At 37.8% G+C, this 23634-nt stretch overlaps 4 protein-coding genes across 12 annotated transcripts; all 4 read left to right on the forward strand.

Moving 5' to 3' along the window:
- Positions 1-3333: 3333 nt before the first annotated feature.
- LOC123036939 (peptidoglycan-recognition protein LA-like) lies at positions 3334-4091 on the forward strand. Its single transcript, XM_044457703.1, has 2 exons — positions 3334-3441; positions 3724-4091. The coding sequence occupies exon 2, from the start codon at positions 3738-3740 to the stop codon at positions 4089-4091; it is 354 nt and encodes a 117-aa protein (XP_044313638.1). The 5' UTR covers positions 3334-3441; positions 3724-3737.
- Positions 4092-6063: 1972 nt separating this feature from the next.
- LOC108039231 (peptidoglycan-recognition protein LA) lies at positions 6064-8502 on the forward strand. Of its 2 annotated transcripts, XM_017116169.2 has the most exons (5): positions 6064-6428; positions 7042-7263; positions 7316-7551; positions 8033-8239; positions 8298-8502. In XM_017116169.2, exons 1-5 carry the CDS (start codon positions 6338-6340, stop codon positions 8439-8441), a joined length of 900 nt encoding a protein of 299 aa, XP_016971658.1. In that variant the 5' UTR covers positions 6064-6337; the 3' UTR covers positions 8442-8502. The 2 variants fall into 2 exon arrangements, with proteins under 2 accessions (XP_016971658.1, XP_044313683.1); XM_044457748.1 differs by lacking the exon at positions 6064-6428 and having other exon boundaries at positions 7148-7263; positions 7328-7551.
- Positions 8503-11187: 2685 nt separating this feature from the next.
- On the forward strand, positions 11188-20799 carry LOC108039223 (peptidoglycan-recognition protein LC). 8 transcript variants are annotated; one of them, XM_044457622.1, is made up of 5 exons: positions 11188-11351; positions 12894-13879; positions 16730-16897; positions 19047-19192; positions 19265-19710. In XM_044457622.1, the coding sequence occupies exons 2-5, from the start codon at positions 13069-13071 to the stop codon at positions 19673-19675; spliced, it is 1536 nt and encodes a 511-aa protein (XP_044313557.1). In that variant the 5' UTR covers positions 11188-11351; positions 12894-13068; the 3' UTR covers positions 19676-19710. The 8 variants fall into 8 exon arrangements, with proteins under 8 accessions (XP_044313557.1, XP_044313555.1, XP_044313556.1 ...); XM_044457620.1 differs by lacking the exons at positions 19047-19192; positions 19265-19710 and adding exons at positions 17760-17911; positions 17989-18522 and having other exon boundaries at positions 16730-16954; XM_044457623.1 differs by lacking the exons at positions 19047-19192; positions 19265-19710 and adding exons at positions 17760-17911; positions 17989-18420 and having other exon boundaries at positions 11189-11351.
- A 912-nt stretch (positions 20800-21711) lies between these two features.
- On the forward strand, positions 21712-22594 carry LOC108039208 (peptidoglycan-recognition protein LF-like). Its single transcript, XM_017116136.1, has 3 exons — positions 21712-21869; positions 21926-22059; positions 22131-22594. The coding sequence occupies exons 1-3, from the start codon at positions 21740-21742 to the stop codon at positions 22521-22523; spliced, it is 657 nt and encodes a 218-aa protein (XP_016971625.1). The 5' UTR covers positions 21712-21739; the 3' UTR covers positions 22524-22594.
- Positions 22595-23634: the final 1040 nt, after the last annotated feature.

Here is a 23634-nt window from a genome sequence, read left to right on the forward strand (position 1 = left end):
GTGTGGGTGGGAGTGAGGAGTTGGGTTTTGGGGCGGTATCTTTTTGGTTGAGATGCCTGATTCGGTTTGTTTTCACTCTGACAGCCATAGGAGATCGAAGCGTTCCCCGCTCCACAATCCACGTTCCACGATAAACACAAAGGGCAGCAACATCGAACATCGAACGATTGCCGCCGGCGGCGATGGCCAAAAAGTCAAAAATAGTTTCGAAACGCCATTTGTTGTTGTACTTATTTTCGGGAATGCCAGTTAAGTGGAGGGACTTCATTTGCCATTACATACTCGAACAGGAGCCGAACGAACTTTTCGGCTACAATTTTAAATGGTTAGCCAACTTAAAGTGGAAGAATTCTGTGAAATGGCTGCTTTTTAGTCATTTTATGCCGATGCGGATAAAAGTGGAAGTTCTAAAATACTGGAACTTTGAGGATAACAAATATATTAGATAACACTTTTAGATTGATCTTGTTTTTGCAATCTGCTTTTAATAAAACCAGTTTTTGCCGTCCCAAGGTTGGATAATAATCATTTCTTATAACACATTTTAAACTGCTTCTGAAAAACCAGATCTTTTTTATTTTTAACCGAATTTCGTATAGGTTAGTAGCCACTGCAATGCACATTGAAAATACATAGCTTTGATAAATTGTTGGCATTTTCAAGTATGCAAGGCATTGCTTTCTACTTATGCACATCTACTCAAGCCGAACAACGAATAAGATGGATGTATATATATGCACTCCAATGTAGTTTATACCCACAATTTAACATGGTCGGCTACCGCAGATGCAGTGCAGTGCCTGGCTATGGCTAATTTGCATATTGTGTGGGTCAATTACATTACGGACGCAGGATTCCGGGCTAGTCCTAATCAATTGGATTGTTGTGTGCTCATAAACCGAAGGCTAATCAGTCGAACATTAGGACAAGCCCTAGGATATCTCAACTTTAAGGCACTAGTTTCGAAGGGAAAACCAAATATTTGTGTAAGGTTATTTTTGCTAACTGAATTTAAAGTCGACTTCTACATAAATCCTTGCAATCCTTATGGAATCTGATTAGTTGAAGCTGTGCAACGCAGTAAAATCCGGATGAAGGGGCGTGTCAAGGCCTCTAACGTATTAGCGCTCCCATGACAGTTTAAATTTCCACAGAGCCATTTTTTGTGCGCCGTTTTTGTTGCATATTTCAGGGCGCCGCTGCCCATTGCTCTTGTTGGCCAGGAAACACAACGAACTGCCAAATGGCTTGCGCAAAGCGGAAGAAAAACTAAAACAAATGTCAGTCGTAGTTGACGCGTTGCCACCGACCACCATGCACCATCCACCAGAGCGGTCCCACAGCTCGCCCCCCTCCCCCTTCCCATCCCCGTTTGGCTGCCAGGGAAATGCAAATGTCATTTGCAGTTGACACTTGACTCAGCACTTCGCACTGTCCTAGGGCACTTTGGGGTTTTCACCTGCGTCTTCGCGCCCGCTTTCCCGCCATTCCCCTTTTAACACCCCTTCCCTCCACCCATTTACTGCATTTGGTGGCACAATGGCTGCATTCCTCACACTCCCGCAGACAGCGGCAAATAAAAGAAAGTGGAATAAAACAAAAGTTGTGGGCCAGCTAAAAAAAAAAAGAGAGGTAAGAGCAGGGGGTTAGGGGGAATTGGGGGACGGGGGCAGGGCGACTAATGCCAACTGAACATGAATAAAGTCGTGGCCCCTTGGGAAGCTGCTACCGCTGCCATGTCGTCGTTATTCTCGTGGTCGTCATTAGGAGGGCAGACGTCAAAGTATGCGCTTTGTTTTTGCTGCGTACCATGCAGCGTGTTAATAGCCAGGCACCGGGCTTCAATCCACCAGGCACTACACAGAGAGAATTATCTCTAAGACTACCCAGCAATTGTACAACATTTTGCATATCTAACGAGGAGGGTAGAAATAAATTAGGAAGCCTGAATCATTTTGAATCTATATCAAATCTACAGTTTTCTTAAATTCAGATTAAGCTACTATTTTTGGTGACCTTATTTCCCTAATAAGCTTTTTTCATTAATGACAAAGACCTTCTTTCCAAACACTTATTTTATATTTGTAAGCCCAATTTTAGAGTGGATTTCGTTTCAATGATTTTAACTTTCAATTTTTTATCTATTTACCAATCTATTTTAAAAAAGTATGTCGAATTAATGTAAAGTTTTAATTATGATAAATACTCACATGTTAAAATGTGAATTGAAAAAAAATGCAAAATCTTACATTATTTAACCAAGTATCTTTACTTGAAAATACTGAAAATCATATTTATTGAATCACTTTGCTAACAAATTCGTGAATTTTTTATATAAACCTTGGTCTGTTTTCATTTAAAAACATTTTTATCTCGAAAAGTAAAAAAACAGAATATATAATTAAAAAAACTTTTTATAAACAATATTCTTTCGGTGCAGCACCGTGAGGCATGAAACCGCTTTCCGCCCAAAAGCCAGAAGCCGAAGTTGACAGAGTCTGGGCGGGGGCGTGGCGAGGGGCAGGGCGGACCGCGTGGACCTGGAGCCACGGCAAAGTCAAGTGCTGCAGTCGCCGTCGTGTGGCGAAAGTGAAGCTTACACAGCGTGCAGCGAGTGGCTGACATTTCGTGTGGCTCTTGGGTGAACGTTGAGCACATTAAATTGATGCGCTTGATGCGGATTACAAAGAACCGGTGGTTTAAAGAGAGAAAGTAATTCAGTAAAATAGTGGGGAACAAGAATAGTTAAGCTTAAATAACATTAAAATAGCTAATTAAAATGATTTAGATAATTTCACGCATTTAAATAAATGGACAAGTCCAATAGTGCGTATACGTAATAAATACGCCACCTAAACGGAAGTTTGGCGAACTTATCAAAAGCTTTGTATTAACTCACACCATCAGCCACTAGATGGGGGCACTTAAAGCTTTGTTTGAAATTGAAACCTAATGCAAATTAATGCAGGTAGGCCAACTTTCCCATAAGAATAATGTTAGCCAGAATTTTTAATGATTTTTCCAGATTAGCTTTGGGTACTATTCCACAAATATTCCACACTCTATGCAAATGTCTGCCAGTCATAGGCTTGCAATTAAATATCGAAATATGTATGATTAACTAAAAAAAATTTCCCCGCTCAAATGATTTTCATGCCAAGACAATAAAAAGACCAACGCAAAACTGCGGATCAGAGAGCGAGAGGCAATGGAATGGCAATCACTGTAGTGCCGAGCAAATAAGCCCAGAGAGAGGACTCTATATTTTGTTTATCTTTCAATTCCATCCCAACCCGGGGAAATGCAACGTTGAGCAGTTGTCGTTTGGTTGGCATGAAAGCGGTACACACAGCTCCGCAGTCCGGAAACGATCACGTATTTTCTGGGAATCGATCACCCACTTACTGAGGAATTTTATCACAAAAATCGGTCAATAAACTGGTAATCTTCTTTTATGATAAGTCCTACTTTTTGAAAATTATGCTCAAGTATGATTTAGCAAACCACCTATTTTTTGACCTATCACAATTATTAAAATAGTTAGTCAGTTTAAAATTTTTTTTATATTATTAGTTTAAAAAATCCAGTAAATGAAATGCATTTTTTAGGATGCATTTCCGTTTTGGGAAAAACAAGTTATAAAAATTATCACTTCCACAAAGCCATTTATAATATAAATATTTGTAGTTTTGTGCAAATAATAGTGTTGTCTTTTCTGCTAAGCATTTGAAATAATCATGGATAACAGCAACCCAACGCCCGATAATGCGCTGTGGACACTTCAGGGTCGGGACCGACCAAGTCCCGCCCAGAGGTTGCACAACCTCACCTCGGCCGCCGCATCGAACTCATCTGCCGGTCTGCCCCTGCCCCAGAACATCTTCACCAACCCAGCCATCCAGCCTTCCAGCGTGATCAACCTCAATCACTCCACCGACGTGGTGATCGGTCCCATGACCCAGTACCAGGGACCGGTATCCATATACTATATGGACTACATGGAGGCACACGCCATGCAAACGGCAGCAGGTGAGTCCCCGCTCCTGAATGCAGTGGAAAAATGTAAATACAGTTGGCAATCTAGAAAGTAAACCACCAACAAATTTAAATTTAAAATTTTTTATATTTATTTTATTATTCTTATTAGTAATATTTAATGGTTTTTTAATTAAACTTGAAGTTTACAATTTTTTATTTACTTTCTACTTTAAAACAAGAGAGAACGCTATAGTCGGGTGCCCCGACTATCAGATACTCGTTACTCAGGTATAGGGAGTGCGAGGAAGATGGAGATAGAAACTTTGATCACGCATAACTTTTTAACGAATGGTCCGATTTGAAAAATGTCTTCTACATTTCGATAGGTATTGATAAACACAATAAAACTGCATTTTTACTTTTCCGAAATATTTAAATTTTTAAAATCGTATATAGGCGATTGTGGGCGTTAAAGGGGGCGTGGCACCAGTTTGAAACAAACTTGCCCTGCGTAGGAACTCCTAGAATCTGCATACAAAATGCCAATCTTCTAGCTTTTATAGTTTCCGAGATCTCAGCGTTCATACGGACGGACAGACAGACGGACAGACAGACGGACAGACAGACGGACAGACAGACGGACAGACAGACGGACAGACGGACAGACGGACAGACGGACAGACGGACATGGCTATATCGACTCGGCTAGTGACCCTGATCAAGAATATATATACTTTATAGGGTCGGAAACGCTTCCTTCCAGCTGTTACGTACTTTTGCACGAATACAATATACCCTTTTACTCTACGAGTAACGGGTATAACTATATTTAAAGAAGTTAAATATTGCAAGGGTTAGCACCTCAGCATATTTCATTTACTAACTAGACGACGGATAAATAATATCTATGAAATCAAATTTATGAAACGATCTTTAAAAATATTTGATTGGAAAGACATTTTTTTTTAATCTAACAAACGTTTTTAAAATGTTGTATATCTTGATAAAAGCTTCAAGTCGGTTTAAATTTGAAATGAAACAGAGGGTATTAAAATTACAGTCAAAAATTTGCAACCCAATAAAGGAGACGTCTCGAACCCTATAAAGAATATATATATTCTTGACCAGCAAACTAGTTTCTAAGTTCTATTTCTATTTCGGTGAAAGATTTTGAACGTCTTCTTCCTATTGCATGCAGTATATAATTTTATGTGGGTCGGATCGGACGACTATATGAGATAGCTCTCACAGTAACAGTCGGAAAAATAAATGAAAAACAATTAAAACATCGTGATTTTTTAACTTATACTGATATACTCCAAGAAAATGTAATTCCCAACAGCAAGGGTATACAAACTTCGGCTTTACGAAATTCGCGTCCTATCTTGCTTATAAAGTATTTTATCCACATTTGGTTGTCAAGTATATTTATCTAGAAAATTGTAATTAGCAATTAAGAGTTCTCAAGGTCTTGTCCTAAGCCAGCTTTGTTGAAAGAATTACTGATAACTTAAGCTAGTGAGAAAACAGTTATTGGCAATTAGATCAATAACTCGATTGTCCACTATGGATCGAATATGGGGTCAACAATTAAGCGGGAAGAACAGAACCGATTAGTGAATAATCGGGGTAATTGAAATGCAAATCAAGTGTCGGGATTCGTGGAACCCCCATATAAATTTATATGGGAATACGAGCACTCGCTCAGTTGCACTCAGATGAAGAGAGAGAGAGAGAGAGAGAGTACGACTATCCAGAGTTTGTGGATCAATCTTTAGCCTTTTGCGATGCACAGCGCATATTGCGCATACGTCACGTAGTACGGAAGAGAGAGGTAGAGCGAAATACGATAAGTAAGAGGCGTAAGTCTGTAAAATGTGATATGACAAAACAAAAACAACAACAAAAAAAGGCTGCCGGTACCATGACGCACCCTCTCCTCACCCCCGCTATCCCCGGCCCCTTGGCCTTCCGTCACACAAACAAACACAAAACATGTCAACCAAGGGTAGAGCGAGATGGCTGCTTTCCAGCGCTTTTGCCATTTCTGTTTCTGTTTCTGTTCCATCGACAGCTGCGCCGCATTTCAGTTGTTTGTGCGACGGGTTCAGGTTCAGGTGCGGTGGCGGCACTAGTGGCACTCCGCTGTCCGATTATCGGTCAAACCCATTATAAAACAATAAATATCCAGACCTCCAGACCGCTTCTGCTCCCAGTATTTGTGCAGCCCATTTGGTTATGTTGATTCCGATGATTCAGCGAACAATTACTCATAAAAGCTAGTCCATAATAATGCCCTGTGTTACGAGTATCAAAAAGTTGTGATAACCGAGTGTCCGCCACCGTGGAACAAAGTGCCATGAAACTGCTGCTAAAAGTTCACTCGGAACGCACGGCGCGCAGGCGACGCACACCGGAGCCCAGTTTAACCCCCTCCCGGGACTCGTCAAGTATACAACAACAAACACAATGATATATGATATCACTGACTTTCTACTACTAAAATTATATATTTAGTTGTAGCAATCAGGGGGTGCTAAATAAATCTTTTTTTGTATGTGAATAATGTTTTATATTTGTCATCCTCAAAGAAATTTTTCATATAAAATTTTCGTTCCTAAAACAAAGGTCTTCAAAATGTTAATAGTTTTAAATTAAATTACATTTAAGATTAAGTAAAACAAAGAAAATCAGCATAATCACTTAAATAAAACTAAATAACATTTTTTTTATTATAAGCCATTCAACTTTAGTAGAAAATAAAAACAAAAAATGTTTTTATTTACTTAGTATCTGAAATATGTCCTATGATTAGCGATTTACAAAACTATAGCTCATAAAATCGATGCTGAAATCGACCATAAGAGCACACAAGAGAAATTAAACCAACATGTCAATACATTTGACGCCATAACAATGTTTTAAAAAAATACAATCGAAGTCTATTGAAATGTAAATCTATTACTTTTTTAAAGCGTTTTAAATAAGTCATACCTATTTAAATGATCCCATTTTTAGCTCGGTGTACACCAAATGCTAATTGATTGACTTTCGCTAATTTAGGAATCAATAGCCACAATGCCAATAGCAACGGAAACGCAAATCGCGGGCATGATAGATCTCCATCAAAGCGACTCACACGGAACACCATCCTGCTGATCACGCTGATCCTGCTGGTCCTGGCCACCGGATTGGTGGTGCTCTTCGTGGAGCTCAATCGATCCCGGCCCGTGTTGCCCAGTAACAAGGCCATCTACTTCGGCAACAACTACGACCACGACACGTGTAAGTGGACCGGACTCGGATTGTCCTCATAGCCAATTCACCAATTTTGCAGTTCCGAATCTAGGAAACGGCCACCTGGTCATCGACAGGGAGCAGTGGGGAGCCGCCAAGACCACGCCCGCCCTGACCATTCCCCTAAAGCGGCCCATTCCCTATGTCCTGATCACCCACATCGGAGTCCAATCGCTGCCCTGCGAGAACATCTACAAGTGCTCCATCAAGATGCGCACCATCCAGGATTCCGCCGTTGCAGAGAAGCATTTGCCGGACATCCAGTCCAATTTTTACGTAAGTGACTTAATATTTTTAAATGGTCGATCAAAAATGTGGTTTTGAATAAAAAAAATGCTTGAGATTGGCCGTTTCAAACCAATATTTCCGATTCAACCTTGATTAACCATTATTAAGCAAACAAATACATTTTTTGTGCTCTAAACAAAATTTAAAATTATGAAAGGCTTTTGTTATCAAACTAAAAACCTAATGCTCCAAATAAAAATTTAATGTTAAACCAATTTTAACTTACTTTAATTAAATAACGTATTCTTTTAAAATAATTAATTTTGCCTTTGATAAATACATATTTCAAATTGTATCACGACCATTTTTATTTAAGTATGCTTAGGAAATACAAAAAAATATTTCGAGTGTAGTGGGAAAAAGAAATCCCGGCGCGTGCATTTGTGTTCCCGGCACGTTCACGTGCCATTTTGGGCATTTTGCTTTCCGCTTACGCAAATTGTCAAATTTCCAAATTTGTATCAACCAGGTTTCGGATGAGGGCAATATCTACGTAGGCCGCGGCTGGGACTGGGCCAACACGTATGCGAACCAGACGTTGGCCGTTACCTTTATGGGCGACTACGGCCGGTTTAGGCCCTCTGCCAAACAAATAGAAGGTGTCCAGTTTCTGCTGGCCCATGCGGTGGCCAACAGAAATCTGGAGGTTGACTACAAGCTAGTGGCCCAAAATCAAGTAAGAAAATAATCTAAATAATCTAAAAATAAACCATTTTTACATATGAGATTTCCAGACTAAGTCGAGCAAAAGTCCGGGCGCCTATGTCTTTCGAGAAATCCGGAGCTGGCCGCACTTTTACGGCTGCAATATGGACGGGGCACCGGCCTGCGGCATCGAACTGGGAATGAAACCAGAATCGTGGAATGGCAATCAATAGCTACAGACTTCTTACCACCTAAGTGAATCCAAGCACAAAATATAGTTAATACGAATACTAAGGCGAAACGGGCTTTCTTTTAATCGGTTATGCTGTCTCGAAAACAGAGCAAACCGGTTCGGAGCGGGCGGTTTATTTATAGAGCACCTATCTCCCTCTCTCTGGGTCTGTTTGTTCAACTGTCGCTCAAAAAGCTGGAAATTCCCAAGCCGCAGTCAACCTATCAGTACCAGTACCAGTACCAGTGCCCCGATCCCCAAACCCCTATAGACGGGCTTTAACACTCATGGGCTATACTTGTGTGTGCATATATATGTCAGCCTTTGTCCGCCAGTACAACATCATTATCGGAAGCCTAACTTCACTCGTATTGATGGTGTTGTGATCACTGAAGCTGCCTTTGTCATTTATCTGGTTTTCAAGTTAATTAATATACAAAATAAAGAGTATGAGTATCGTTTGGGATGATTACTTTCTTTACTTGATGGGAAATTGCCCAGTAATTTATTATAAATAAATATATTGGATATTCCCGAGTTGTGGGTGCAAGGTAATCTTCTCTTTATCATCGCTGAAATTCAGTTTTAGGAGTGACGTACATACATCGGACATGTACAATAAATTAAAAACTAATATAATGGATATTCCCCTGTTGGGGGTGTGTACTTTGACCCCCTTATCACCATCGACCTTCAGTTCAACCTCCTCTAAAGAGTGACGTACATTCATTGACTAATTAATACCACAACGCCTTGAGTAAAAATTATACCTACTCTGCGGAACGAATTTTTGGCTAAAAACAATGACGAGAGTCTGGCACGTGTAGAGACCAAAAAAAAATAACACAAATACGAAGAGGGAGCCAAGCAAAGTAAAATAATTAATAATAATTAAGAAAAGAAAATGTGTAAAGGTAGATTGTACAGAAATAGCCATGGTGATTGATTTTGCAGCTGATGTAAAGAAATTATTAACTGCTTCATCGAAAATGATTTACAATAATTACTGACGTTTTTCGCAATAAAATGGGTCAACAAAGAATAGATTGCCTGGCTACAAAAGGCATAAATCATTAGCGGAAGTTCAAGCCTCAACTTGAACTGCAGCCATATAAAATTCATAAATTTAAAAGACCACTCAAGAGCTTATCAGTATTTCAAAAACACATAGAAACAACATTTATTAACGATTAAAATTTGTCAAGCTTTCTATTTATTTTTATCTTTGTTTTTTTTACACACAGAAAGAACAGAGTATTTTGAATTCGTTTCGCCAATTTATTGTTCTTTACGATTTATCCATCAACAGTTTCCCGGAGCCCTTTTCAGACTATCAACGATCGCCGAACCGCTGTTCGCCCATAATTACATTAAATATTTTTCAACGCAAGTACAATGGGTCAAGCTGGAGTTGGGAGAGAAAAAGCCTGTACACAAAATGAAATAGCCAAAACCGATTGCGGGCCACAAACAAAACAATTCTCGGAAATGGTAGCGCAATTTAAAATGCTCACATTTTTGCCCACACTGCACTGTCTGTACCAAAATTGTTCGGAGCCGGGAGAGTGCCGGAGATCTGTGTTGTTTATTGGTTGAACAAATAAAAAAATATAATACCTATACACCACCGATGTGTCGGTGTGGTGTAGTGTGGACAACTAAACAAAAACAAACAGTCATCGTCAGGTGGGCAGGCGAACTGGAAAGCTGGAGAGCCCGATCTTCAGCCACTGGGCCTAGACAGAAGTATCATTATATATTTGACTAATATCTGGAAGATATAAAAAAAAACCACGAAAACAAGAACAGGTTCCTCCACTTGGTGACGCACGGGAAAACCGAAAAATGCAGGTCTGAAAATGCAGGTTTTGGAATTCTTTCAGATTCTTCGGATCCCTCACTTTCCGTTAAACTTGTTTTAATCGAAGAAAAGCTGTTTCAGTAGTAAGTAATTTAGGTGTTATGGGCAACTTGATTGTATAAATTCGCGGAACAAAGTTTAATTCAGTTTACATTTGATATTAGTCAGATCAGTATTTTTAGATCCTCTTATATATTTTTTTGAATCTAATTCTTTAGACGATCTTTATGAATTTAACAAATTAAGATCATTTAAAGATGGTATCACTCATTATAATGTAGCCATTACTCATGTTGACACAGTCATAGTCTTCAAACATTAAGATAATTTTTAAATTTAAAATAATATTTTGAACATATTTCTAGACGATCAAAACAAATTTAAGCGGCATTACTTTACAACATTCTGAATTTAATAAAAATGGCGATTAAATGGCTTGCCTAGAAACAACACTTCCTATTTTTGGTTTGGGCGATAGCGTCAGTTTTTGTCATCTATCTTAAAACGAAATTACACAAAATTAACCTTATCACACATTATAGAGCTACGGCGCTTTTATTTTTTTAATTTTTTATTTTACACTTGTCCATTGCGACCATATTCTTCATATTCTATTTATCTTAGTTGAGTTCTTTTTTATATTTTTTAGAAGTATGTAGGACAAGGTTTTCCACATGCACTATGAAAATCTTTTCGAAAAACGTATATTAAAATGCAAATCTGTAACGGGTTGGACTGCCTCAAAATCGGACTCAAATCAAACAACTTTGGTTAAATAATAAAAAGCCGACCGCTCTCCCTGTCTCTCTCTTTTTTTCCCAGCGCTCTGCTCTCTCTCTCACGCTCCCACACGCTGCCATTATGGACGCTCCGGCTTTTCAGGCCGCTGCGATTTGATCGCCGCTCAGTTGATCAGAGTCACTCGAACGCGCCGCTGCTCAACGATTCGGAATTGGCGCGAAAAAATAAAATAATTCAAGTTACAAGTTTTGTATATAGTATAATCGCTTGAAGATTTACGTGTTGCATCGGATTCGTCGGCAATTGGAAGTGCGTAAAAAATACCAAATATATAAAGAGTATAACACACCTCAAAATAACCAAGTTGTATATGGCTAAAGCACCCAAAAATGTGAAATACAATCATTGTAATTGACCAATTAAATCAGTGCTAAAGTGTAAACTAGTTCATATTAAATATATGCAGTTTACAAAGCGTTATTTTTCCGAGGAATGCTAATTACCCTTTCGAAAACCCCAAAGGAAACAGAATATTTCCTGGGAAAAAACAGCTATCGAAACACCGATCGAAAATCAATTAATTTGCACATAGGCCATATTTAATGATAATTTCGAAAACACGTAAAACACCAGAGTTGTTAATTATTATCGATTCTCCAGACAGAACGAAGTCAACCAACAAAGAGACACCTATACTGTTCTGTTTCTGTGAGTGTGTGTGCGTGTGTGTGGCAATGGCCGCCGCTCAAATGGCAGTGTATTGGTGCGCTCAGTAATCGTAAACTCAAAGTGCCATTCCGTTCCTCATTTTTTGTAGCCCCTGCCGTTGTTCGGTATTCCATTCCGTGTTATCTCAAACGCGCGCTCTGTGCCAACTCTAGCACATCGATACTAACATATAGTCCCTCAAAACTCAATATGGTTCTGAATTTATCGGAGTTCTGGGAATTATATGAAAGAAAGTTACTGTCTTGTATTTGGCAAACCCCTTGAGGAAATTGAAAAACTTCCAACAAGACGTCAGGCCATAAATATTATGATCTATCGACCTCTCGAAGACGTCACAAGAGACTTTCATATCGTATATCCCAAATTGAGCTAGTAGCAAGTGTTTTTTGTGTTTCGTATTTCTCGGAATCCACTTAAGTAAATTTACTACGTCAATGATTATAGCTAATTTGCATAAGCCTTGCTTTCATGAGAGCTTATTGACCAAGTTTATGAATCGAATTGAGGGGTATACAATATATGTGAGCAGTAAACTGAATATAGCCGAACACTATTCGAAACCCGCGTTTATAAATTATACGAACTTCATTGCTACACAGCAGCCACACAGTTTTTTATTCGTGTTTTAAAAACTTTGTGTAGACGGGCCCTCAGGCAATCGAGCTTATCAACAATCGTGTATACATGAACTAGAAGCGTTGATTATTCATATAAAGCACAATGAAACTGGCAATTGAGTGCCCTAATGGACTATGATAACATTTACAATTATTTAAAACAAATAAAGTGATGCCAACATTTTACAAAATATTTATAATAAATGTATTGTTCTGAATTTAAATCAAAAATGGTGCCCTAAAACGATTTTATCGAACAATCCAACAGAATATATCAAACTTAAAAACATTTTTATGAAACAAAAAACGGCATTTTTAATTCCCACACCTAAAGTTCTTGAAACAATATATATATTTCCTCCAGTAAAGTAAGCACGGAGTGAACGCAAAGTTAAACCCATTTAGACTCAATACAAACAATAATTTTCTTCGAAATTTATCATTTGACTTGCTCATTATCAACCAGTTAACCGGGAACAAAAAAAAAACCTATACTTATTTGCAGATGCTCATAATGTGATGTTTGCCCAGAGCTGCGCCGAGTCAGCCGATCTGCCATAAAAATCTAATCGCCGACGAAAATGTTCTTCCTAATCTGTTAAATAAGAACGCCAACACACAACGTTCAGAGATCCAGAGGAAATATAAATCTGGTTGCGTGACTGCTCCGATCGCCCGACATGCATTGCAGCAATGAAACGGAAATGATCCAATGTCCCAAGACGAAACGCCGGCTCATCGATCCTTCTGCCCCCAAAAACTGCAGTACTTCGTCCACGGACTCGGGTGTTATATTGAACGATAATGCGGCGGCTTTCCGGCCGGAGAAGGAAAAGGAGAAGGGGACCAAAGACGGGGGCACTGACGAAGGGCAGTTCCAATCAAAATCGGAAACGAAAACGGAACCCAAGCGTATCAGCATCGAGCATTCTGTGAATATAACAAAGGAAAATGCTGGCAAATCATCTTCGCCGACGGTTTCCATACGGAGCACCACCATTTCCATTGTGTCCATCGATGAGAATGCCATCGACTCCAGTTGTATTGATAGTGATTCGGAGGCCGATGCCGAGGATTATACGGTCCAGAAGCTGGGTCAACAGGTCACCTACCCGCCCAACAGTTCTCACCTGCGTGACCTCAACCAGGGTCTCACGGTGATCAGCCGCCAGGTGGCGCCCGGCCAGGCGGAAGTCCCACCTCCAAATCCTTTGGAAGCGGGAGTCGTGGCCAAGCAAATATTGAACGGAAGTCTGGCCGTGGCCACGCCCACTTCTCCGGCAGGCGGAACAGCCCAGGGAATTGGCAGCATCGCGCTGACCAACTCCACGGATGTGACCTTCGGCGATAAGCACTTCTACGAGGGACCCGTGACGATACAGCAGTTTCTCATCGACAATCGGGACAAGTGGAAAGCGGGCGAGGGCCCGGGAGGTGGACAGGATAATCCCGCCTTCAATGCTGGAGCAACCGCTAATGGCAGTGCGCCGGGTAAGTTATCCTTTGATTATTTAATATATTAACATGTTTAGGACAAGCAAAACTAACTAACGTTATACAAACGTGACTGCCAAACTTAAATAAGTTAATACCGTTACCAAATGGTTATATCCATTATTAAGAAAATCAATTGTTAGGGGCACTTTAACATTAATATTTCAATTAATTTTACTAGTCAAGGCTGTCATTTCTTTATTACTAGCAAAAAGTATGTAAATGTATACACATGTAGCAGTGAAATTAATAGTTTTGTTTGATGCTGATATCGATTATAAAGAATAGCAATTTTCGGGCTGCCTTGCATAATACGATATTAATACTAAAAATATTTTGGAGTGTCTAAAAAATTGATAAAAAACTTATCTTAATTTATGCAAATCAAGCAGTGACAACAATACTGATAGTTGATATTGATACCGTATCTTATAAAGATTTTTAAATAGTTAAGAACATTTAGTTCTACCAAAAGCAATCTAAGCTTACACAAATAATAATGGTATAAATAATAATAGTATTAATTATACAACATATTATAATCCATAATATTATAATATTATTTTTAAAGTTTTTCATTTTTATATTTGAATACAAGTAATGAAATTACGTAAATAATTCACCAAATACTTTTGCACATGCATCTTAACAACTTTGTTCGATGTATATCCTTAATTATATATTACCTTTGCTATTTCCTGCTGCCTCTGTGTACATTCCTTTTCTGTCCTCACCTTACCTCGGTTTTGTTTGCTTTATTGGGCGATACGAGCTCGTGCGGCGATTTGTTTACTCAACCCAGTCAGACAGTTGGCCTGGTCTAACGACCGTGCTGCGAATGGTAGATTACCAGATGGCCCACAAGGCGCTTGAATTTATGAGATACGCATAGAACAAATACTACATTGTACTAGAATAACTAAATAAATGCATTTTATTGCGCAAGGCCACAGAGTTCTACAAATGTGTATCGGAAAATTTTTAAGCAAAGTGTTTAGGTCTATAATCAAAATCGAAGGTTAACTATAAAATTAATTGAATACAACAAATCTATCATATTTTAAAAATATGGAAAATAACATAAAAATAAAACATTTTAAAATGCTGCATGAGAGATTTTTTGGAAAAATGTCTCTCTTTTTAAAACGCGCTATTAACTCTCACCTTTTTCCATGGTTTTTCCATTTCTGAAAAACGTGTTAAAAAGGTACAAATAAAATTATAATAGGTAAGGAAATTATTTACGCTTATTAAAATACAGTAATTTGTATGGAAAGTCACAAGCCCAAGTCGTTCTCCCATAAAATCTTCATATTCATGAGCGAAGTTTTGGCACCAAGAATATTGAACATTTTTTAATTCTTCAACCTTTTTATAGCACCATGAAAAATATAAAAATAGATAGCATCAGCAATTAAACCAGTTCTTCTATGTTAATGCTTTTAACAACGTTATATTTATGGTGAAGAGGAAAAGAACAATTTCATTCAAGAAAAGAAAATGTATCTCTGCCGATCCAAGGTCCCTTGGGCCGTAAATCAAAACGGTGAAAACTTGCGTTAAATGCTAGAAAAAACAATAGCAGCTGCCCACATGCAATTGTTTACTTGAATGATTTTCACAATTACCATAATTAAAACGCAAGCCAAAAATCAAAATCCAATTGCATTTTAACCAGGCGACTGGGTGTAAATTTAGTTAGCTGTATTTAAGTTGTCGTATATAAAGAGGGGTGATTCCCACTGGATCTGGCAATAAATTCGCTCGCGCTTCTGTAGAGTGGGGGATTTTTTTTATTGTGTACTTGTGTGCCTTAAACACTTGCTAAATACAAAAGTCAAATAACAAGAACGAAACAGGCATACTCACGAACCTGGAAAAGTACCAACCGATCGGCTTCAGTTGTTCATATGGAGCGATCGGACAATGTCGAGGATCGCGCTTGAAATTTGCCTAAAGTGTCACGAGAAAATCGTGGATAATTCCAGCCGTATCGAGTGTGATAATGGGCTGTGCGGCCGGTTCTATCATTTAAAATGCACAGAATTAAATGAGGATCAGCTTAATATGCTGGATGCGGTGCCCAATTTGAGGTGGAAGTGTGATTCTTGTCTGGGCAGGCTTAAAACTGGTGCAAAAATGAGCCAGTGGTTAGAGAATTCCCTGCGGGAGCACGAAAAGCGTTTGGAAATCCTAGAACAGGGCCTACAGAAGCGTAAGAAAAAGTTTTTATCTATCAAAAAATTGCGTAATTTTTTCATACCAAAATGTTTATTTTCTGGTCTTTGAAATTCAATATTATATTTATCAAAACTCATTTCTCATTAAATAAATTATTTAAATATTTCATTCCTGTGGGAGTATTTTACATGTCTTTGTTAACAAAAGTAATATTTTGCCAGACACCTTTTTGTTGTTCAAAAAAAGATTTTTATATCAATCAAACAGTTAATTAATTCCACATTTGTAAGAAAGTCGACTCACAGAAAGACTTGACACCTTTTTGGGTAACTATCTTATTTCAAAAGATTTTTGTATCAATCAAACAGTTAATTAATTTAAAATTTTTAAGAAAGGTGATTTAAAAAACATCAGACATAAAAGGAAAACCTTAAAATTACCGAAACTGAATGATTTTACTTTATATTTTATGTAAAAATAACAATGACTTTACTATATAAGAAGGTTTTCAGGTTTTCATTGAAAGTTTTGGGGACTTATCAGAATAAAAAAGAAAAATTTGACAAAATATACCTTGAAATCATAAAATCCAAAGGAATTTTACCTTTGCTAGTTTTGTTTAGGGATGACCTTTTACTAACCCACATTTTTACGACCATTTTGCAGGTTCCAAGCTGAATGATCCTCCGCAGACGCCACCTATCTGCCCCTTTTTGCCCAACACAATTGGGCGCAAGGCTGTCACAATAACGGTGCTTTTCGTGCTATTCACCACTCTGCTGGGCATCGTTCTGGCCACAACAACCAACCTCTTCGGCAAGACGTTGAACCAAAGTAAGATCGCCGATGTCGACGATTCCAGACCAAATATTCCAATCAATTCAACAATAGGTACAGTTTTGTCCCCCACTAAGTGTGCGAAAATGCTTCCGACTTATTCAGAAACGAATTGGCTACTGTGCTCTAACATATACCATCCACCCACCCAACCAGCATGTGAATAACCCATCCTAATTTCATTTTGTATATAATAATTCATTGGGAAAATGTGTGTTTTATGTGTGTCGGTGCATTATCCATTAATCTGCTCGAATTGCGCGTTTCTGATCACTGGATCAGTGTTGTGAAGTGAACCATGAATCAAAAGTGTGGCCTAAAGTTCAATTGAATGGAATATTCCAGTGAGGTCGACCTAGTGTTTCACCAATACATTTACCTACAAAACAATGATAGTTTGGCCAAAATTAAAAAAAAGTATTATTTTTTTATGTTTTCTAATGTTTTTCAAAAGTTTTTTTGAAAACTATTATAAATATCTTCTAAAAACCTAAACTGAATCTTTGTCTGTTTATCCCAAGTTTAATTTGTTAGTAGATGCGTTAAATACATCAAACATTTCGATATTTTGACAGGCAAAATAAAAGTAAGTCGAAAGAAGGAACCTTAGTGAACCTTAAATTGAATTAATTATGTTGATAAAATGCTGTTTAGAGTTTTGACCAAAAATGGTTAATATAAAACATAAACAGTTGTTTACGAGACTAAAAAAATATATTACTTCACAAATGTAACATCCCTAATATTTTGAAGTGAACAAGAATTTAAAATTGAGAAACCGCGTTTAAGTAAATAAATTGGTCACTCCCATTGTTTTGACCGCCTCGGTGTCATGCTAACCACAAAACTCTTCATGCAGGCGACTTGGATGTCGTCGATAATAGCACCTTGGTCATCTTGAAGGTGGCCCAGTGGGGCGGTAGGCCAGCCAAGAATAAGCTCGCTGAGCAGGCGCTGCCCGTCAACCGGGTGGTCATCTCGCACACCGCCGCCGAGGGCTGCGAGTCCAGGGTAAGTTGATCCCACATCCCATGTCCCGACCATTCATCCCCGTAAACCTGTGTTAACATCCACATTCCCCATTGAAGGAAGTTTGCTCCGCAAGGGCGAAAGTGGTCCAGTCCTTCCACATGGACAGCTGGGACTGGGATCACGTCGGCTACAACTTTCTGGTGGGCGGCGATGGGCGTGTTTACGAGGGGCGTGGCTGGAACTATGTGGGCGCCCACACCAAGGGCTACAATAAAGGCACCATAGGGATATCCTTCATTGGAACCTTCACAAGAACGAGGCCCAACGAGCGGCAATTGAAGGCCTGCCAACTGCTGTTGGACGAGGGTGTCCGGCTCAAGAAGCTGACCTCCGAGTACCGGCTTTATGGCCATCGCCAACTGAGCGCCACCGAAAGTCCCGGCGAGGAGCTCTACAAGATCATCCAAACTTGGCCCCACTGGTCGCACGAAATTTAATAACTCATGTATTATATATATTTCAAGTAAATAGAGTCTGTATAAATATGACCAACAGATGCACTTTATTTTATCTCATTTCCTCACATATCCCCCCCCCTGAAAAAATTTTAAAATGAAGCAAAGATTTTCCAATGGTTGAGTTGAATGGAATATCGAGCTGTTTGTTTTGGGTATTCGAATATTGGAAGATGTTTAAGGCAGGCATGCAAAACTTTATTAAAATCTAGAAAAATACTTTAATTTGTTTCTTATTTCATATCTAATATTGATTGATCGAATTGAATTCCTAAAGAACTTGTAAATTATGTTTTGTTTTTTCCAACTGATAAAAATATTTCAGAATCTTGTAGTTTACTTTTTTCACAATTAAGCAATCAAACCATAACCATTTATATTCTTAAGGCATTTTATTATGATTCCGTTAATTTTAATTAAACAAGTTTTAGGTTGTGAATAATTTTTTAAACAAATATCTTTGGAATGTGGCTAAGCTTTAGTTGTTTAAAATTTTTTTAAAATTAATTTGTTTGATAAATTTGAATTTTTAAAATTTCATATTTTTATTCTGAGATTTAGCTATGGTTTTTTAAAAGCTATTGTTTCCAAAAAGGTATTGCATCCTTCCTTTTAAAAACACCTAAGGTTGATTAAAACAGCTGATCTTTTTGAACCAGCCGAAGTCCATGTTGACGGAAAACTAGTCGTAATCGGGATAAAGAGCTGGGGTGGCTTGACCACTCGAGGAACTCTAGAACCTCTCAATCTGCCGGTCTCCAGGGTAATAATCTCCGATACTGCGGCCGAAATATGTGAGACGAGGGTAAGTAAAATCTATATATATTTTTTTTATGAACCTTTTAACAACCCAAGAACGTTATTGTTTCCCATTTAGGAGTCATGCTCTTATTGGGCCCGAGTCATCCAGAGCAGGCACATGGACAACTTCAACTGGGCTCAATTGGGATACAATTTCCTGGTGGGCGGGGATGGACGTATTTACGAGGGGCGTGGCTGGAATAACGAGGGTGCCCATACACGGGACAACAACAACAACAGCATTGGTATTAGCTTTATGGGCAACTTTCGACGGAACGAGCCGACGCAGAAATCATTGGTTGCCTGTCAACTGCTCATCGATCAAGGAGTGCGCCTTAAGAAACTAAAGCCCGATTATCAACTCCTGGGACATCGACAGATAACGGGCACCCTAATGCCCGCCGAGGAGCTCTACAGGATCATCCAGACCTGGCCGCACTGGTACAACTTGACAAAGACGTGGCCCGACCTACATATGATTCAATAGCTAGTTGTACTTTATCAAATTAAGATCAAATAAAGGTGCCAAAAAATATATATTTGAAAATTATTTATTTACAAAATATTTGAGGTTTTTTTTAAGGTTTTAACACAAGCACCAATCAACTCATAATAAATAACAAATTTATTTAAAGCAAAAATGTTTAACATTATTGGTAGCAAGATTCATTAATATTTAAGTAAGCTTAATATTTAAAATATAATGGGTTATAGTACTTAACTGATTCTAATTAAATAAAACAAAACTTGGTTGTTGGCCTACTAAAATGAACATAAAAATAGTGTTTTAACTATTTCATTATTTTCTTTAAACGAATGCCGCTTTAAATAAACTAACCAAAATTCCAAATTAATATTAAATGAAATAAATTATCATTCAAAACTAAACAAAACTCTGAATAATCCACAGACTTGGACAACATTGGTGGCGGCTTGATTCTGAGGTTTGTGGAGCGTCAACAATGGCTCGCTCAGCCGCCGCAGAAGAAGATTCCGGATCTGGAGCAGCCCGTGAGAATGGTCATAGTAATGCCCACCAACTCGGACAATTGCACCACCCAGGCGCAGTGTGTGTTCCGAGTTCGCCTGCGTCAGTCCTTCGATATAGAGTCGGTGCAGGAGGACGACATAGTCTACAACTTCCTGATCGGCGGCGATGGCAACGTGTACGTGGGACGTGGCTGGGATCAAGTGGGCGCCCACATGGCCGGCTATAACTCGAAGAGTCTTAGCCTGGCCTACATCGGATCCTTTCAGACTCTCAAGCCGTCGGACAAGCAGCTCAACGTAACTCGTCTTTTACTGGCCAGGGGAGTCAAGCTGGGGAAGATTGCCCCCAACTACAGACTCACGGCGGCCAGCAAATTGGAGCCAAGTCTAACACAATACAAGGCGGATGCCCTCTACCAAAGCTTCGGCAATTGGACTCATTGGTCGTAAATAGTTCTATAAGAGTATATGTATGCGCAGCTCCGATTTTTGGATATTCCCAATCATTTTCGCTTGATATTGTAGCATAGATGTTCTCCCTTTAATGTGTGGCATATTCGATTTAGATAGAATTACGATTCGTTTGAAAAAATGTGATATTAAATAAATGAAAATGATTAACTTGATGCATTTCAATTATGTCAGGGGGTCAAAATCTAGCTGATAACTGGAATCGGGGATTTTTCTTAGGTACCGTCTGGAGCTGCTTGAAACCGGAAAAGGTGACTTACAAACAACATATGTAAGATGTCGTGCTAACTAGGTTTCTTTCTCCTCTTTCGTTGATTAAGAGTTCAGGGGAATCCCCACTTTTTTAATTCTACCTGTTTGTCTTATTTGCGACTGCTCGTTTGCTTTTGGCGATTACTCCATAAAAAGAACTCGCAAGCAATAATAAAACAATTTTTTATAACAATAATGTTGATTTCTTTTTATACAAGAAGAAACTCTTTAATTACAAAAGACATGTTAATTAATGCCAATACATAGTACTCCAAATTTTATTAATAACAAATATGTTTTGAAAGCTCATAAAATAAACAAGGAAGCACCCTGTAACGCTCGTGTTTTAATTTTTAATCGAAAACTTTAAAATTGAGCGATGAACAGCCTCAATCTTTATCTCAAATAATAAACGATGGGCTCGAAAGTGTCTTCTCAATATTTTTATCTTTCTTTAAATTCATAAAATAATATATATGTTCCATCCCAACAGTTTGACTTACCTATTAATGCTGATCAAGAATATATATATTTAAAATAAGATAAGAAACGGATGTTATTCAGTGGAAGATAATCTTTAAATATCCTTAAAAGTATACGCACAAAAAATTACATGATTAAAAATAATTAAAAATCTTTATAGATTAAAATAAAATCAAATTCGCAAGTAAACAATTCTGAAAGAAACGAAAACAAGATGCTGATTACATATACATAGAAGATAAAGAAATGCAAAGCTTTTTCGCAAGGTAAATATATATTTTCAATATAAGGCTGACTAATTTCAGTGCACATTCAGCTGTTGTTTTGACTAGGTTTCAGCATATTATACCACGAAATGCCAAATCTCGAGTTGAACGGCCGTGGAGAAAATGGGAAAAAGGGAGTGAAAATCAGACGTTTATACTTTGCAGCTTTTCTTTTGTTTTTTATAACCATTCCACTGGGATACTACATTTGGATGAGGAGTAAGCGTGAATCAATAAAAGAGTTTAAGTCATAAATACTTATAAATTTGGTCTAGGTCACAAAAACGATCTTCCTATGATTCACCGCGACGAGTGGGGAGCTAGGGAACCCCTTACAAAGGACTATCTAAATCTACCAGTCCAAAACGTTGTTATTTATCACACAGCAACTGAGCAGTGTCAAACAAAGGTAATATACATGCAACGACATATTAATCATACGACCAATTAACATTAATTATTTTGATATCCTACCCGTAGGATATTTGCATAAATAGCATACATAATCTTCAAGATTTACACATGGAATTCATGAATTGGCAAGATATTGGTCACAATTTCCTTGTGGGCGGCGATGGAGAGGTTTATGAGGGGCGTGGCTGGGATGTACGAGGTCACCCATTGAGGGGTTATGAATCTGTATCCATTAGCATTGGTTTTATTGGTACGTTCTCAAATGTGGAGCCTCCAGTGCAACAGGTGGAGGCAGCTAAGCGGCTAATGCACGATGGAGTTCGCCGGGAGAAGTTGCATCCAAACTACATGATCTATGGTCAGCGTCAATTTGAGCCCACCGAAAGTCCTGGCCAAAAACTATACGAGCTTATGAAGCAGTGGCCCCGCTGGTCAACTATTATCAGACACCTTGACTAGTTGGTAAACTAAGCTTTTAAAGATTTTTTATAACTTTTTAAAAATTTATAAGAAAGACTTTTTGGTTTGTTTGTTTGCCTTGTTTTGTGTGATTTAAACCATTTCGTTTTAATATTAAGTCAACGAATTATTATGTCAATAGCAAAGAAAAAATATCAATTAAAGATTTTCTCTAAAAGCTAGTAATAATACGGAATAACACGTCAATGCGGACACCTTCAACCGAATTTTTTTTTTGTATATAACTAAACAATAAACCTAATTATCAAAAAACAAGCTCAAAGCTGTTTGTCATTTTGATAGGATTTATATGGCCTTAACTCTTTTAATATGGAAATAACAGCTGAAAAAAATGTATAAAACTTAAAAACAGTAACAAAGTAATGAAAACGAGCGGAATAAAATTAAGTTATTTACTGCATTCGATTTAAATTCTATATATCATCAACACTACAAAATGCAAAACGAATGAAAGGAATTTATTTAGATCATAAGAATGAAAGAACAGTGTGATTTAAGAAGGTTGAATTTATTCATTATTAAAACTGTAGAAAACATGTTTTAAATTTCAAAAAGAAACAAAATTAATTTCATGTAGAAAAAGTACAAAAAAAAACAAAAGAATATAAATAAACTAATACATAATTTTAAATTACAATATCAGTAAAAAGTAATACATTTTCAAATTAGAAAAACAAAATAAAGATAAATAAATAAGAGATTGTTTATCACACAACAAAAAAAAACAGTGCCAAAGAAGAGTATGAAATAATACAAATAATAAATCCTATAGGATTTATTAATGTCTCTTATTTCTTATATTATATTTAATTTTAAGGATATTATAATTTGCATCACATAACTTCAGATCACATAAGAGCCTAAAAGGTTAAAAACCCTGAAATTCAATTTAATTTAATTTTATTTTCTATTTCCATCTTAAACTAATAGTGGAGAACAAAAGTCGTGCAAATTTTTTTTTGGGTCAGGGTGTCAAATTTTAGCAAATAACTGTAATCGATTTTTTAGGCCAGCGGACTTTTATTCGAACAAACCGGAAAACAATATGACTTGGACAACGTTCAGCTAGCGTCTTCAACATCTGCCATAG

The sequence above is a fragment of the Drosophila rhopaloa genome, unplaced genomic scaffold, assembly GCF_018152115.1.
Source record: "Drosophila rhopaloa isolate 14029-0021.01 unplaced genomic scaffold, ASM1815211v1 contig_163, whole genome shotgun sequence".
NCBI lineage: Eukaryota > Metazoa > Arthropoda > Insecta > Diptera > Drosophilidae > Drosophila > Drosophila rhopaloa.

Coding starts and splice junctions, on each gene's coding strand:
- LOC123036939 (XM_044457703.1), top strand. CDS start 3,738: ATGGATAACAGCAACCCAACGCCCGATAATGCGCTGTGGACACTTCAG.
- LOC108039223 (XM_044457620.1), top strand. CDS start 13,069: ATGCATTGCAGCAATGAAACGGAAATGATCCAATGTCCCAAGACGAAA. Junction 13,880..16,729: donor CGCTAATGGCAGTGCGCCGG/GTAAGTTATCCT, acceptor ACCATTTTGCAG/GTTCCAAGCTGAATGATCCT. Junction 16,955..17,759: donor TCCAATCAATTCAACAATAG/GTACAGTTTTGT, acceptor CTCTTCATGCAG/GCGACTTGGATGTCGTCGAT.
- LOC108039231 (XM_017116169.2), top strand. CDS start 6,338: ATGAAACTGCTGCTAAAAGTTCACTCGGAACGCACGGCGCGCAGGCGA. Junction 7,264..7,315: donor CAACTACGACCACGACACGT/GTAAGTGGACCG, acceptor CCAATTTTGCAG/TTCCGAATCTAGGAAACGGC. Junction 7,552..8,032: donor ACATCCAGTCCAATTTTTAC/GTAAGTGACTTA, acceptor TGTATCAACCAG/GTTTCGGATGAGGGCAATAT.
- LOC108039208 (XM_017116136.1), top strand. CDS start 21,740: ATGCCAAATCTCGAGTTGAACGGCCGTGGAGAAAATGGGAAAAAGGGA. Junction 21,870..21,925: donor ATACTACATTTGGATGAGGA/GTAAGCGTGAAT, acceptor AATTTGGTCTAG/GTCACAAAAACGATCTTCCT. Junction 22,060..22,130: donor CTGAGCAGTGTCAAACAAAG/GTAATATACATG, acceptor TCCTACCCGTAG/GATATTTGCATAAATAGCAT.